At 38.5% G+C, this 16,903-nt stretch overlaps 2 protein-coding genes across 2 annotated transcripts in view; both read right to left on the bottom strand.

Moving 5' to 3' along the window:
- Positions 1 to 3,186, bottom strand: part of LOC140250748 (uncharacterized) — a 39,121-nt gene extending 35,935 nt beyond the window's left edge. The window contains exon 1 of the mRNA XM_072333682.1: positions 3,069 to 3,186. The gene's annotated coding sequence lies outside the window, so the exon portion shown is untranslated. The remainder of the gene's footprint in view (positions 1 to 3,068) is intronic.
- Positions 3,187 to 6,830: 3,644 nt separating this feature from the next.
- LOC140261991 (granulocyte-macrophage colony-stimulating factor receptor subunit alpha-like) lies at positions 6,831 to 16,029 on the bottom strand. Its single transcript, XM_072356053.1, has 9 exons — positions 15,891 to 16,029; positions 12,991 to 13,120; positions 12,722 to 12,900; positions 11,857 to 11,996; positions 10,162 to 10,200; positions 9,450 to 9,588; positions 8,820 to 8,907; positions 8,170 to 8,251; positions 6,831 to 7,306 (listed from the first exon to the last, which is right to left on the bottom strand). The coding sequence occupies exons 2-9, from the start codon at positions 13,116 to 13,118 to the stop codon at positions 7,241 to 7,243; spliced, it is 861 nt and encodes a 286-aa protein (XP_072212154.1). The 5' UTR covers positions 13,119 to 13,120; positions 15,891 to 16,029; the 3' UTR covers positions 6,831 to 7,240.
- Between the last annotated feature and the right edge of the window lie 874 nt (positions 16,030 to 16,903).

Consider the following 16,903-nt stretch of genomic DNA (forward strand, 5'->3'; position numbering starts at 1 on the left):
CATGAGGGTATTAGGTATACTGCCACTCAAAAGGAGGCCCAGCTCAGGTGCCTTTACACTAATGTATGCCACATGGGTAATAAGCAGGAGGAGCTGGAGGTCTCTGTGCAGTCGGAAAGCTATGATATAGTCGCCATCAGAGAAACATAGTGAAATGACTCGCACAGCTGGAGTGCTGAGCTACTGGCTACCAACTTTTCAAAAGAGATAGGCAAGACAGGAAAAGCAGTGGTGTAGCCCTCTGTGTTAAGAAAGACTGTGAATGTATGGAAATTAATGATGGTAATGATAGGGTGGAGAGCTTATGGGTCAGAATAAAAGCAAAGGCTAATAAGACTGATATTACTGTGGGAGCCTGCTACAGACCACCCAGCCAGGATGAAGAGGAGGAAAAGACTTTATAGACATTCAACTTTATAGACAGTTGAATGAGGTCTCAAGGTCACTCTCCCTTCTTCTTGTGGGGAACCTCAACTTCCCAGACATCTGCTGGGATTTATAATACAGAAGATAAGGAACAGTCCCAGAGGTTCCTAGAGTGCATGGAAGATAACTTCCTGTCACTGCTAGTGCGGGAGCCAGTGGGGGGAAGCAAAACCCTGGACCTGCTGTTTGTTAACAGAGAAGGTCTTGTGGGGGATGTAAAGGTTGGAGGCCATCTGGGGCAGTGGTCATGAGATGCTAGATTTCTCAGTCCTTGTTGAACCATAGAGGGGAGTCAGCAGAACTACCACCTTGGCAGACTTTACCCTCTTTAGGACCATGGTTGAGAGGATCCATTGAGAGGTAGTTTTGGAGAGCATGGGAGCCCAGGAAAGCTGGGAATACTTTAGGGAAGTTATTTTAAAGGTTCAGGAGCTGACCATCCCCAAGTCACAGACAATGAACTGACAGGCAAAGAGGCTGGACTGACTGAGCAGAGACCTTTGGCTGGAATGCAAGAACAAAAGGAAAGTTTATGCTCTCTGGAAGAGTGGGCAAGCTACTTATGAGGATTACAGTGAAGCTGTGCAGGGGGAAAATTAGAAAAGCCAAAGCCCAGCTAGAACTGAACTTGGCCACTAAGGATAAATAAATATTTTTATAAATGCATCAGCAGCAAGAGGAAGGCTAGGAAGAATCTCCATCCCATGTTGGATGCTGAGGGCAACTCAGTGACCAAAGATCAGGATAAGGCTGAGGTGCTTAATGCCTTCTTTGCCTCAGTCTTTAACAGCAAGACTTGTTACTCCCTGGGAAAACAGCCCCTTGCACTGGTAGATAGGGATGGGGAACAGAATAAGCCCTTCATGATCCATGATGAGATGGTTTTAGACCTGCTCTGGACGCTGGATTCTCACAAGTCCATGGGGCAGGATGGATTGCACCCTAGATTGCTGAGGGAGTTGGCGGATGTGGTTGCCAAGCCACTCCATCATTTTTCGGCAATCCTGGCTAACTGGGGATGTCCCAGTGGATTGGAGGCTGGTGAATGTGACACCCATCTTTAAAAAGGGCTGGAAAGATTATCCTGGTAGCTACAGGTGGTCAGTCTCACCTCGGTGCCCAGGAATCTATGGAATCTTGGCGCCATCATGGACCAGTTAAAGGTAAATGAGGGGATCAGGCCCGGCCAGCATGGGTTTACAAATCCTGTCTGACAAACCTGATTTCATTCTATGACAAGGTGATCTGCTTAGTGGATGAGGGTAAGGCTGTCAGTGTGGTCTACCTGGGCTTCAGTAAGGTCTTTCACACTGTCCTCCACAGCATCCTCTTGGAGAAGCTTGCTGCCCATGGTTTGCATGGGTGTATGCTCTGCTGGGTGAAACAATGGCTGGATGGCAGGGCCCAAAGAGTTGTGGACAATGGAGTTAAATCTATTTGGCAGCCAGTCACAAGTGGTGTCCCACAGGGCACTCAGCATTGGTGAGGCCTCACCTGGAGTACTGTGTTCAGTTTTGGGCACCTCAGTACAGAAAAGATATTGAAGTGCTGGATCAGGTCCAAAGAAGGGCAACAAGGCTTTTGAAGGGCTTGGAGAGTATGCCCTATAAGGAGAGGCTGAGGGAACTGGGGTTGTTTAGTCTGAGGAAAAGGAGGCTGAAAGGAGACCTTATTGCTCTCTTCCAACATATGAAAGGGACTTACAGCGAGAGCAGAGTTAGTCTCTTCTCACTGGTGACATGTGACAGGATGAGGGGAAATGGCCTCAAGTTGCACCCGGGTAAGTTTAGGTTAGATATCAGGAAAAACTTTTTTACAGAAAGGGTTGTTAAGCAATAGGCTTCTCAGGGAGGTGTTTGAGTCACCATCACTTGGATGTGGTTTTCAGGGACATTATTTAGTAGAGGGTTGTTAGCTACAGCAGTGTGGTTAGGTTGTGGTTGGACTTGCTGACCTTAAGGTCCTTTCCAACTTGTGTGATTCTATGATTCTATTCTGCGATTCTAATTCTTGAGCAAGAAAAGATTGTATGGACATTTCAAGCAGTATCTTTAAAATGGATGGTAACAAAATCAACAAAGTTTTTTTCACTGCAGCAAAATAATTTGTGTGATGATTTATAGAGCTGTTGATTTGGGAACTGCTCTAGAAATTCTATGTACCTGATGACTGCTGTCTTAAGGTCTAAAGATTATCTATTAGGATGAGCAGACCTCAAGCATGTGAACAAAGAGCTGCAAACAGAAAATATCTGAATTTGTCACAGCAAAATCAGTTTGCTCTAGATACTCAGTGATCTGTATGCTAAGTTTGGTGGGAGTGTTAGCTCAGCTAGTGTAATTCCAAGTGTATCTTTTAGTATACATGCATAAAAGTGGATATTGGAGCAGCATCTAAGTTTATTACAAATTCATTGCCATAAGCAGAAAGAAAATAAAAAAATGTGGCTAAGGAACTTTCTTAGCAGGCAGTAGATATCTCGCTTGTAAAAATCTTTATTCAACTCAGCTCCATGTATTTCTCTGCCAGCTTTTGAGATTATGCCTGGGTCATTGACCCTCCAGCCCCCGGCTTCCTTTATCTATTTTAGAGCATTATCAGATAACCCCATAAACAGAACAGAAAGGCAAAAATAGACCTACCTTGTATTTGAAAACTTCTTTGTTTCATTTATCTTTGTATCATAGTCTTGAGGCTCAGAGAAGATGGAAAGAGTTGCAATTGCAATGGTTATACAGCTACAAATAGAGCTGCCTCCTTGTCTCTTACGTTTTAGGGAACACTCATATCATCGGAAGTGTTGCAAGATGTGATGCTCATCACTTCCCTCCTGATTGTTACAAAATCAAGAATCTTGACAATTTTAAAACCCACACTTCATGCAACATGAACAAGTAGTTAGCTGGTTAAATCTTCTTTGGTGTTATATAGAATCCGCTAATACTTTGGAATCCAATGAATATGTAGAAACATTTCCTCTTACAGATATTTTCTCTGGCTGTAAATAATTCATAGTAGTACAAAGCATAACTCAATAAAAAGCATATCTTTCTATGCACCAAGCATGCCACCCCTGCTGCTCAAGGACAGGCCCTCGAGGCCAGGTCCCATCCAACAGCACGACCAGGAGCAGGCAGCTGGGGATATGGAGGCAGTCCCACTTGCCTGGACAAGAGACAATGGTGGGCTCAGCTGGACAGGGGCCATGTCAGGGCCAGGCAGGGCTGTAGTTAGCTGGAGCTTGGCTATTCTGGCTATTGCCGTGGCAGTGGCTGGTGATATTTTAAGGCTGGTTGTAGTGATATTTTAAGGAGAATGGAGAGTGGAAATTGCCCGGGGCAATAAAATTAGAGCCATAGCAAATGCCAGGGAGAATCTAACAGGGTTTTGAAAACTGAAGGAAGACAGAGTTTTTGTGCATCTACCTCTCTCTCCCCTTTCTCCTTGAGCGAGATCCTTTGTTTCCCTCTTCCAATAGTATAGTTCCTAGGTTGTTAAGCAGTCTCCCACCCCATTCCTGCAGCCGATACCTCCAAAGCAGGAGCTCTGCCCCCCTTCTGGAATGTCACACTGCAGGAGAAGAGAAGGAAAAGTGTTGAGGTGATCCCAGAGATTAGGCTGCAAAGGAAGAAGGCTGGAATAAATTCCACCAAAGTTGCATTTATTGATCCTGCACCACTTTAGAGATGGTGTTTAAGGTCAGCTGATGCTCTGAGGGGGCTGTATCTCCAGTGCCTGCAGACATTTCCTGCAAGAAGTAGTGGGAGCACAAGCCCACATATGGCTGTGGTTGGATGGCTATACAGTGCCTGTATGTGACTCAGCTGTTCATCACATGGATGCAGACGTAGTGGGATGCTGGACAATTGCATTTTCTGTGTGCCTAAATTTGGTTCTGGGAAGTGCTGTCAGCTTCCAGATTTCGAGTCCTCCCAATTACAGGTCTCAGAATGAGTGAATAAAGAGAGACACATCCATGAAGCACTCGGGTCTTTTTCTCCAGTGCAACTCCACTTCACTAAGTAGTTACTTGAACCTAATGCTCCCACTCTGAAGAGCTCTCAAGCCTACAGCAAATAGCAGAGGAGCAACACACGGTGGTACTTTCTGAGATTATGCACTAAGCAACACACTGAGGAAGTAGGGGTTTTGAGGTTTTGGAGTATGAATACTCCTTTTTCTTTTTTCTTTTTCTTTTTTTTCTTTTTTCTTTTTTCTTTTTCTTTTTTTCTTTTTTTTTTTTTTCCCTTTTTTTCCTTTTTTTCTTTAACTAGAATATACTGTAGGAGAACAAGCCAAACAACCCACAAGAACAGTGCTGTTGCCACCACAAAGGAACTCTGTTACCCAGGGGATTTCTTTGCTTATCTATATTTAGGGCAAATTCTTCCTGAGATTTAAAAAATGTAAACAAATTTTAAAAAAATAATAAAAAATCACTAAGCAAAACTGTTGCAGTTGGTGATATTATCAAAGCCTTGAAGTCCAAGAAACCTGTGTGGAGTGGCCTCACTGTAACCCAGCAGATGAAGAAGAAAAGGCTCTTTCCAGAAGTAATGGAGGGCAGAGATAATGCGAGGGTACTCAGCTTTTCTGTTCTTTTAGTTCTATGAGGATCCTGCCACTGCCAGATCAGAATCAACACAGCCTTCCTAGAAAATTCTAAAGCTTGAAGATTATTTCATTCATCCAACAGCAATAGGAGTGCTCACAAATCTAAACAAGTGCTCACTGTCTAAACATTTTTTATGGCCATATGTTACAGCTTTTGCATAGATTGCAACTTTAGAAATAGGAGTCAACTCTCTTCTTGATACTTGCACTACTTCCTTTTTTTTTAAGAAAATAATATATAGCAACAGGAGACCAGAATACATGACTTCTGTCTTTGTGAACATCTGAATCACACAGTTAGGCTACACAGCCTGATCACCCTTTTCCAGTGATCATTACTTTGGGTCTTTGCCCAAGAACAGGAAAGGGATGCTCTAACCCCACCTGCTCCCACCTCCAGTGTCTCATGAATGGGACTTCTGTTGTCCTCATCGGAACATTAGAAGTGAATTCCAGATTTCTGAAGGGGCTTTGCAGCCTCACCATCTTCCCTAGTGAAAGCAAAGGAGTTGTAAATAAATAGTCCGCTAATGGTCATGACTGTGAAACAGAATAGAGAGGATTCAGTAGGCATTGTATGTTTTGATTTCCATAGTAAGTTTTGGGTTTAGTTGGACATTTGTGATGCAGGAGTTCTTATTGTTAATAAGTTATAATGTAAAGAGCATGTTTCTTCTCAACTTCTATTTTTAAAGTTATCTAAAAGAAATTGTTGATAAAAACTTATTTAGAAACATGGAATCAGAAAAATCTGGCTTCAAAGGAAACCTCTTGATCATGGGGGGTTAGCGGATGTTTATCATCATCACTGAATTTTGTCTACTAGGATGGGATTTCAGCTGCCTGAGAAGACTTTAACCATCCTGAAATCTGGTGGAAGGGCAACATGGAAGGGTATGGAGAATTAGAGAGGTCAACAGGAATCATGTTTTAATACAGATGCTAAACAGACCAAATACAGAAGGTACTCAGTTGGATTTGTAATTCATCAAAGAAGAGTTGGTCAAGGATGTGACAGTCAGTTGCATTCCTAACTGCAAGAACCGTGATGTGGTAGACTTTAAGATCCTGAGGGAAAAGAGGAAGGCAAATAACATAACATATATGTGGGATGTCACTGAAGTAGCGTTTAGATTGCCTGCCAGCAGCCTAGATTTATCTTCCATATATCCTTCCTCTTCTTACTGTGTTTTGGATATCATGACACAGACTACAGCTTCTCCATTCGAATCCCAAGTAACAGTTCTTGACATCTGCAAACTTTGCCCTACACAAATTCTTCCATGACAGAGCCATCCTCTCATAACTCATGCGTTCAGATCTTTGTGATCTGTCCCCCCACTTGCTCCTTTCTGACACTGGGGATTTCCTATGCTGAAGAAGCTGTCTTGGTGCTTGTCTGATGGATCTGGTTTACATTATGGCATGGCTCAAGGCACGTTTCCCTCCAGTCAGGGCTATCCCCTGGGCAGAAGTGAAATTCCCATTGGAAGCTCCAGTTCAGTGAAAAGAAACTCACGATTCTTCAGTTAAACGTATCCATATTGAGCATTTTTTTTTAAAATCTGGCATATTTTTTTCTTAACCTTGTCAGCACCTCTCCTGTTTCACGAGGATGCAATTTGAACATGCAAATCATTTCAGATATTCTGGTGTGCCAGGGTTTGTTTTATGGTTGTGTTTTTGTTTGCTTGTATGCTTGCATTTTTTTTTCTTTTTCCTTTTTTCTTTTTTCATTTTTCTATTATTATTTTTTTCCTAGTAGAAACACAGACAAAAAATAACAAATTCATTTCAGAAATAGTTGTTTAGTAATTTCAGAAAAGGCATTGGAAAAGCCAGTCAGGAGCAGAACTGAACACAACTGCTTAGTAGGCATAGAAGATCTTCAGTATTTATTCTGGAGGGAGACTTCAAGTAATGCTCCTTACTATTTATACAGTATTCCACTGGTTGGAGTATATAACTCAAAATACTTACAGAAATAATATATTATTTCCAAGCAAATTGTACAGAGGTTTTTTAATAATGGCAGACTATAGAAGACTGACCTGATCAGGCAATGCAGTTATCTCTGCTTACAAGATGGAGGATATCAAAAACCTTTAAATAAATGCCAGCAAGTATATACATAATCATTTGCATGAAAATAAACAAAAAGCAAACAAACAAAAAAACCCCTCTCTTATCCTGCATGCCATTATGCTGCTTCTTCAACAATTGTTATTATTTCTTCAGTTTCATGCTTAATGAATTGATCCTCTGTCTGATAAAAGAAAAAATATTTAATTAACATTTCATGCATGAGATTGATCACTAGTTTATAATTTGAAACTTTTATTATTCAAATTGCTATTTAATTATTATAGAGAAGATGTAGTGGGACTCTGACAATGAGAGGACTGCAGTAGATGAGTAATATCTTCCCTTCCTGATGAGCTACCCAGAAAGGATCAAAGGACTTTTACATTCAAAGGCATCTTTGGATCTAACATGAAAGTAGGATTTATAGTAACTTCCAGTATGTCCTTGTAGGCATGTTTTCTCTTCCAGACCTGCTCATTGCCAGCTAAAATACTCTCTGAATTGTAACAACTTTTGCACAATGCTCCCCAGACTGGCAGTTCTCCCATTTTCACTTGTGATATTTTCCTTATTCTCCGGAGTTTCTCAAGCTCTCTGCATAGATCAGAACCTCTCAGCTTTCTGCTGTACTTTTTTTTGCTTCCCATACCCTAGAAAATTCTCCTCCAGCAGCATTGTCAAAACTAACATGGTCTCAACATCTGCTACGAGAGAAGTATTTTTAACCAGAAGTAAATTTCTGTGTCTCTCCCTCTGCATAGCTACCAGTGGTCTGAATCTACATTATTATTGTACTGAAAAGCTTAGGCTATGGAGATCTGGGTGAAATTGTTTATTTAGCCGATATCAAATATCTCTGAATGGAAAAGGAGAACCAAGAGAATTATTTGCATACAGAGCTCATCTTTTGATACCCCAACAGAAGAAAAAGAAAGAATTATATCTTGTGCTTATAAAATTTTCCCTGACATTTAGTTCGTACAGTTGAGATTGCAATGGATCCTCCTTTACAGATAATTTCAGAGAAATGGAAAGAAAACATACCTGGAAATTCACTGGAGAGATATCATGGAATGGGTCTTTTGGCTGTAGTACAATGGCAGGTATTGTTTTCAGATAAATGGTTCTACAAGGTCGAAAAAAGGTGGAGAAGACTCAATATACACATTTATAAAAATTCATTCTATTATTATAACACTGAGGCCTTATTTTCTGTCTCTGAGACAAAAATAATGAAAGAGTATCTAAAAATTACATGGGTCTAAGCCAGTGGCATCAGTTCATTGTTCAGAATTTGGATTTTTGCAGTTTATTTTATGTTTTGTTAAAGAGTTACAGGAAGTTGCCGTTCTTTATCCTCTAAAACAGAAATATCCTTAAGCCAAGGAAATGATTTTACTTGCCACCCTCTACAATGCAGTACCTAAAGGCAGGAACTAAAGAGGAACTGATCTAAGACCCTATATGTCAGTTGGAAGGAGTTGTGTTATATTGATCAAGTAGTTAAAAAAAATTTGGAATCAGAAATACTTGAGGCTCTATGGCTAGGAGGTCATGATACCTGCTATAATTCATTATCACCTTTCCCCCGTCTCCTCTGCTTAAAAGATATCATAACATTTCTGCTGGGGAGAAAGGAAGTTATTTCACAGTAGAATACAGAATAAAAGTTTTGCACAAGAAAGAAGAGTTACATGATGCAGATGAAAAGTAGAAGACTTGCTGCTATGGCTGATATCAGAAGTAATGTGTATGATGAAGTAGATGTCAGTTGTTCTCCTCCTGAAAAGCAATAATCATCAAAACATTTAGTATCACAAAATAGAAAAGAATGTAAAGCATCTTCTGTGATGCATGATGGTGTTTCATGGCATCATTCCATCACTTCTTCCTTGGCCTAGCTTCTCATTGCCTTCTAATATATGAAGGAATGGGATGGCAGAGAGAATTTCTTCAGCAAATTGACATTTTACCAATGATTTTGTGAGGATCAGGGGTCTACATATTATTTCAGAATCCAAGGTGACAGAGAACAACAGGGGAAATGATAAGTCTGTAAAAACAGAGGGAAAACAGGTGGCAACAGAGACTTGAAAAAGATGTGCATTATCCACTGTCTTCTTGCAGGAAGCACTGACTGTCAGTGCAGAACAGTTGGATAGCTCCCTCATATTGACAGGTATGCCAGTTCTTAGCTCTTTTTCATCCCAGCAAATTGAAGAGATGTGCAAATTTTAAAGTGTTTCTACCTGGGAAGTAATAAGCGAGGTAGACAAGTAACAACTGAGGGAAAATTATGTCAAGAAAATGATTTTCATTCTTACCAAACTCCACAGGCGTACTCCACTCCCCCCAGTTTTCGCTCACTGAGCAGTAATTGTTAGTTGCTCTGATTTTGACGGTGTACCTTTTATTTGCATTGAAGCTGTCAAATATATAGGAATTTCCTGTGATGATTCTTTCCTAAATATAAAACAACTAGACTGAGAGCTTTGCCGTCACTAGATGTTCAGATGTTAATATATGTATCTGCTTCATTTAATAATGTAAACAATTACAGAATAACCATTTTTACATAATTCTGTGGACAGATGAATGATATTTTTCTTCCTCCTTTATACTGACTTAATCTTTCAGGTGATATTTTCCCGTTTCCTTCATCTCAACCCCATCCTGAGATCTCATTTAGGAAGTAAAATTCTTCTCAGTTATCTGAATTTTGTGTCTCCAATTGTAGCGTGAATTTCTGATTCATATTTATACATATACATGAATTTGCTAGGAAGTACATGAGCTGTAAAATGGAGGATGTGCGACTTGCGTAGATGCAAGTTCCATGTGTGCAGGTATTGTTTGTACCATGTCTTATAAACAAAAATTTAAAACTGTACTGAGGAATTTTGTCAATAATAAGCATACATAATATATTATACACTGGTATGCTGAAGCGAAAGCAATTTGATCACAGGATGTTCTTATAGAGTAGGCTTTTCAACCCAGCATAAACTTTAGATTAATTTAGTAACAAAGACTTACCATCTTAGATGTGTCTTTCATTCTCTCCTCAGGATCAGCCTAGCAACAAAAATGACTTTTTATGATTGTTCCTTTTGTTACTATATAATAAGATGTTCTACTTTAGTAATGGTTGATTTTTAGGGAGAAAAAGAGTACATTTGATATTTAGAATGCTTTTCTTTATACACTGTGAAGTTAAGCTGTTCCTCCACTGGAACATTTTTCCTCATCACCTGCGCTCGGAAATAATGAACCCTTTAAATGTGATTGCAGAGCTGAGAATCAAATAATTGAAAAACAATAACAAAATAAGCTTTTCTTCACATGCCCTATGTGTGAATGATGTATGTCTTATTTGTACTGAAAAATATCTTGATTAATATGAGCAAACAGTGACAACTTTGTTTTCCCTCAGAACTGTGTGTAACTTCTGCATTCTTAATCATTTAATTCAGCTGTGTTACAGCTCCCTATTTATTTATTTATTTATTTATTTATTTGCTGTTGGAGTAAGGAACTCATGACTGCTTCCACAAATATTTCAAGCAGTATTCTTAATGGATATTGCACTACTGTCCTTATTCATCCAAATCTTCAAAATAGTTGCAGTTAATGAAATGTGAAATAACAATCAGTTCACGTTAAGACCTGGAAAACCTGGATATTCTGTTTCAGTGATATGATAGAATATTTCTTTTTATTAAAAAACATAGCTGTCTATTTGCACTTGAAATTAAAAAGAAATGACAATGAACTTAAAGAAAACAAACACAAAACCACGCACATATAAAAAAGCCAACAATACCAAGAACTGATGTGTGTTGCTACCCATTAACACGTTTGTGATAACTGCAGCGCAATTCACTGCAATCCTGACTGTATATAAGGTGAAGACTTACTTTATCTAAGCCTTGGAATTGGATGAGATACAAACTTCAAGGTCAATCAAGTGGTTAGTGCAATCTGGCAGAGATGTTTGTTTATACAAAAACTGCATCCAAAAGAAATACACAGCTCCAGTTAACAGCAAAACTAGAAACATGGAACAAAGAAACAAACAACAACAACAAAAAACTAGGGAGTGCTTTGCTCATACAGCAGTACGAGTGTGCTAATTGGTGCTGTTCGCGTTATCATCTGCTATTCTTTTCCTCTGGTGCTCTAAAAATGAGTTTAACTTCATATATTTCCAGTCCTTAAACCAGCTAGCTAGATTGAAATTCAGCCTTTTGGCAATTTTGAGCACTCACAGCAATCTAAGAATGACCAATACACAATGAATTCACTATCTAATTCATGTTGTTGTCCAACTTTAGTCTTTAACAGAAATATTTTCACCATTATTCAGTCAGTCAACTTCCGTATGTAGCAAACTCAAGAAGGTCAAACTAGTCTTTTGGAAGAGTGGACAATGGTGAGGGGTAAAGTCATGTTCTGTGTTTGTGCTGAAATAACTGTTCACCCTTGGTATGGAGAATCCTCGACCAGTTCCTTTAATGATCAGCCAAAAATTGAACTGAAAGCAATCCTGCTAATTGCTGTATGTATCTGTAAGTGACAGCTGTTCTCAGCTCACATGCAGAGGTACTACATAGAAAAACAGAGAGGTAACTCAAGAAGAGAAAGAGAGAACAGGGCATTTGTTGTATGATAATGCAGGTTGAAATGCAGGCATGTGAAATAAAGTTAAGCATTATAATCCATTCTCCTTACCTTGTTTTCTATGACAATTTCATATTTGAAACAACTGTCTCTGTCCACATGACTTGTATGAGGTCGTTGCCACTCAATTTCACAACTGTGAGAAACTCCTGTACAGTTCACAGTTACATTTAATGGAGGGGTGAGCTTCTCTGAAATAATTAAATCAGAAATACAATTATTATAGGAATATGGCTGATTAAAAATCTAGTCTGTTTGCTCTGTCTTATAAAAATACCTGCATCTTTATGAGAATTACCAGATTCACTCTGTTTTCAGAAACAGGACTTCCTGATTTAGTACTTCAGTTGAGGAGTCTGGAGTATCAGACATCACTGTAGGTTAAACTAAAACAAAACAGAACAGACTCATATCTATATTTTACTGAATTCTGAAATATAATCTGTGCATTTGTTTTGTTTTGTTATAGTTTTTGTCCACTGCTTTAAGGCATTTGGATCCTTTTTTTTTTTTTTTTTTTTTAATTTTTTTTTTTTTTTTCTGTGCTTCAACAGAATTCAGAATCATGAGATAAAGACATAAAGCCAACATCTAGATATTCCCACTCAGGCATTCATAGCTACTTTTTCCCAAAAGATGACTTTGTTCTTTCATAGCATATATATGTGACATCAGTCTTCAGAATTCTCCAGTCTATAATATCAGGGTTGTCTCTACATTCCTTTTTTTTTTCTCACTCTTATACTTTTGACATTTCAGTCACAAAGGCTGGGAAAAAAAGAAGACTGAGGAAGAATATTTCAAAAATTTATGCTTGTTTTCTTTTTCTTTCTTTTTTTTCCCCCTTAGGGTTGAATCCTTCATTCTTTTAGCACAATTCTGGAAATAAAATTAAAAAAATATATATAGTCCTTACCAATTTCATACAGATAAATTATTGTTTTGTAGGGCAAAATATTTTGTCCATTTCTAGACTCATTCACCAGGAAATAACCTTTCTTATTCCCTTCGATTGTCACATTTTGGAATCTGCATCCTGTGTGTCTTCCACAATTATCTTCAATGTAATTTTGGCATCTGATGTAATCTTCTTTCCTATATATAACAAATTTCTTCAGTTTAATATTGATAATGTTGCATGTCAGATGAGAATTCAAATTTTCCAAGGCAAGAAGACCTACTCACCTTGAGGTCTTCCAGTACAGGAAATACTGAGTATCTCCTGAAGCATTCCTGTCCACATGCCAAGTGCAGTTCATGAAGGAAATATTATATATCACACAGACAAAATTTTCAATGGCTGTGACATTCATGCCTGCAAACATAGGAAGAATATCTCATGTCCCCTCTGTGGAAAGACTGTATAACTTCTTAAATCATGTAGAACTCTGCATGCACGTTTATTGATTTTTAGGCACCTAATTAACAAGCACAATCGCATACTGTTTGGGTCTTTCAGTTGCACATTTGCATCAATACAGCAATGATTTTAACTGTGTTGAGTCTGAAGATTGTCTACCACTGTTACAGATGCTGAAGATATGGCTATCATTTAATTTGTCCAGGCATTGGATTTGGCACAATGAATTTGGTGGCTCCAGGCAGTTGCTCTGCTTTATGGAGGTATTTGGAACTTCTTTGCAAAATGTTTATTTCATTTGAATATATTAGGAATGTAAGAACTTAATACGTGTCCCGACTCAAAATTTCCTGAGGCAAAGGCTGATATTTAGGAGAACTAATACAACGTTCTATACCTTAGCTACAAATACATATAAATGAATAACTTCTCATCACTCAGAACACCTCAGTGGAAACATCCTCTTCACACTCAGCTCACTGGTATCACTGGTAATCAGGATCCACTAGGGGAACTGTTATCAAGGACAAGATATTTCAATTTCAATCTAATTTCTTAAACATCTGAAAATAAAGATAAGTAATTCAGGAGACAAAAAAAAAAAAAAAAAAAAAAAAAAAAAAAAAAAAGCCAGAATGATCAACAGATCTCTATCTGTTGATAGAGACATGTAAGCATTCAATGCAGAGTTGTTTATATCTGTCTTATATATGTGTATCTATAAGCATATTACAATGCACTCTTTAGAGTCCAGTGAGTATATCATGGTACTAAGATGACCAAGAGCATCACTCATTTCTCTGTTATTTCACAGAGTCACCTGATGATCCAGGGTCAATCAAATCTATGCACTTAATTTCCCCATTTACAAATGGGAAATACTTTGGGATTGGAAATAAGGAAGTCAAAGAAGTGTAACAGCCTGAAGTATGGTCATAGGCATTGTGCAAGGATCTTAGAGGTTTAGGGTTTGTAAAGCCTTTGGTGACGCTAAGCGAAAAAGGGTTATTCAATCTAATTTCTTAAACATCTGAAAATAAAGATAAGTAATTCAGGAGACAAAAAAAAAAAAAAAAAAAAAAAAAAAAAAAAAAGCCAGAATGATCAACAGATCTCTATCTGTTGATAGAGACATGTAAGCATTCAATGCAGAGTTGTTTATATCTGTCTTATATATGTGTATCTATAAGCATATTACAATGCACTCTTTAGAGTCCAGTGAGTATATCATGGTACTAAGATGACCAAGAGCATCACTCATTTCTCTGTTATTTCACAGAGTCACCTGATGACCCAGGGTCAATCAAATCTATGCACTTAATTTCCCCATTTACAAATGGGAAATACTTTGGGATTGGAAATAAGGAAGTCAAAGAAGTGTAACAGCCTGAAGTATGGTCATAGGCATTGTGCAAGGATCTTAGAGGTTTAGGGTTTGTAAAGCCTTTGGTGACGCTAAGCGAAAAAGGGTTATTCTGACGTCAAATTCAAAAACAACCTGTTTCAAGTATGTACCAACAAACAGGTTGACTGAGGACATAATAAAGGGAACTCCTAGGATGGCACTGTGGCATTGTGGTTGAAGAAAACACAAATGAAAGCAGTTCCTTGCCCTCTTCTGTTGTAACTTCAGCTTTTTATAACTAAGAGAAGCATATAATAACACCCAAGTGTTCTTTAAACTTATGAGCCTTTTGTTCTGCAGCCACGATTTTATCATGCCTACAAACAGCTTGAGAGCTTGACAGATTTTCTTAGTGGTTTCTTTGCTCTACAATTCCTTTTTTAAAAACCCTTTATTAATCAATTCTCTGTCATTATTTCATTAAAAATAGGTAGAACCATGCTGCCACATGTTTCTCCTCTTTAGAAAAACAATTACAGTAGAAGAACAATACCTTTCTCCTCAGAGGTGGGAAGCACTATCTTTTACATCTCGTGCAATAGCTGTGAAGATTATTGTCCAAAATCATAAGGAAACATAAAGTATTTCCATGCAGAGCTCTTTATATTATGTACCCGTCATGCACTGTTGTGTAGGGCTACAGTTAGGCTTTGTGCAACAAACAACCCATCTTCTATTTCTTCTTTGAAAATGCTCAGCCCTGACACACATCCACAGGAGATGTTCATTTTAGACATTTGGAAATATTGGCTAGGTTGAAGTCCTGCTACATTATCTGTTCTCCAGACTAATTAGTGCTCATAAGATGAGAAAGAACTGCCTAATAACATCCTGGTTGTAAGTAACATCTGACCCTGTTATTGTAGCTTATCAGAGCTTATATCATGTCAGACACTACAATGACTTTTATAAGCAAAGGAAATAATAAAGCACAATAATAATTGTGCTAAAAGGAACTCACTGTTACAGCAATTTTGCTCTTTGAATGTGAAAATCTGAACATTTCTAGTCGGACTGAGCTTTTTTCAAGAGTGTACTTGGATGAGCCCAGTAATACTGGAAACATGGTCACCCTTCATTTGAAAATATTTATATATAACACATAAACTGTAGAAAAAAATATGCTCATACAACATCAAAATTTTGGCTACATCTGTCTTTGGAGACAAAAGCAAGCATTTTGCAGATAGTACCTATCCATCCCTCAAAGAGTTATTTTAAGAACATTAAAATTAACATAAATGACAAAAACACAGTGTTTCTTTGCCTACCTTCTTTGTAGTAAAACTGTACAACAGATAAAGTCAAAAGCAAACATACCTTCTCCTTGCAAACCTGTTTCCCTGTGGTGGTTATAGCAATGGGGCACAGAAAAAAACAGAAGCAGTGAATGCAACTCAGTGGCATATTTTTGTGTGCTTTGACAGTGTCATTTCATTATTAAGTTCTTCTAAACCTCACGTAAGAGGGTGTAAAAATCCCGCCTACATCTATTTCTTACTCATTTCCCTTACAGTGCACTTCCGTAAGGCAACGGGCAAACACAGCCACTGTATTTGTATAGGTAGGCAAAAATAAAAGTGGTGTGACAGCTTTTTCAACACTTCATTCATGTAACTTTCTTCTTTTTCCTGTTGCATGAGCTGTATATAGCCTTCTGTATAGTGCACAGCCTCAGTGGCAGATGAAGATGTGAGATAAATTTCTGGGTTAGATACAGGTCGGCACCATTGTTTCAAACCACACCATTATTTTCTGCTTATTGCTGAGGGTCACCTCTGCATTATGCTTGATGCTGTGGACTTTGTAACAGCAGTTTCCAGCTCTGCTCTATTCAACCTCAAATGCAGTTCCTATGGAAGCATAGCAAACCAATGTTTCCAGCTCCCATAACTTCTCCTTTGTCAATCTTCCATTTGACAGGGGTAGTGTCCTTCTTGTGAACACACTTTTTTTCTTGGTACATCCAATGGACAGACAAGTTAAAGATTCTTTTGGCATTTAAAAGCCCTGAGGGTACCAAAGCAACACTTATGGCACCTGTCTGTGTTAGTGCAGTGGTCCTCGGAGGTGTACAGCACCACTTGCATGAACTTCAGTGTCCTCATTCTAAATGCATACAGCAATATGAGCACAGACCTGAGCTATCACACACTGCCCATTAAAGGATTAATAGGCACTGAAATAAGTAGCAGAAGGCCTTCTGCTATCTTGACTGATTTTGAGACCAAAGAACGTGCCTGGGTCCTAGAAGACAGTTATCTAGCAAAGCAGCTTTCTGTGAACTGAGAAACGTAGCATCTGCCTTTCCGTGTACTACATAGTACCTGAAA

This window comes from Excalfactoria chinensis, chromosome 1 (genome assembly GCF_039878825.1).
Source record: "Excalfactoria chinensis isolate bCotChi1 chromosome 1, bCotChi1.hap2, whole genome shotgun sequence".
In the NCBI taxonomy this organism is placed as follows: Eukaryota; Metazoa; Chordata; class Aves; order Galliformes; family Phasianidae; genus Excalfactoria; species Excalfactoria chinensis.

Excerpts from the sequence above, each read along its gene's own strand:
- LOC140261991 (XM_072356053.1), bottom strand. The coding sequence starts at position 13,118 with ATGAATGTCACAGCCATTGAAAATTTTGTCTGTGTGATATATAATATT. Across the intron at positions 12,901-12,990 it reads CTGTACTGGAAGACCTCAAG|GAAAGAAGATTACATCAGAT; the intron begins GTGAGTAGGTCT and ends TGTTATATATAG. Across the intron at positions 8,908-9,449 it reads GAGTACGCCTGTGGAGTTTG|GAGGAGAACAACTGACATCT; the intron begins GTAAGAATGAAA and ends ATTGCTTTTCAG.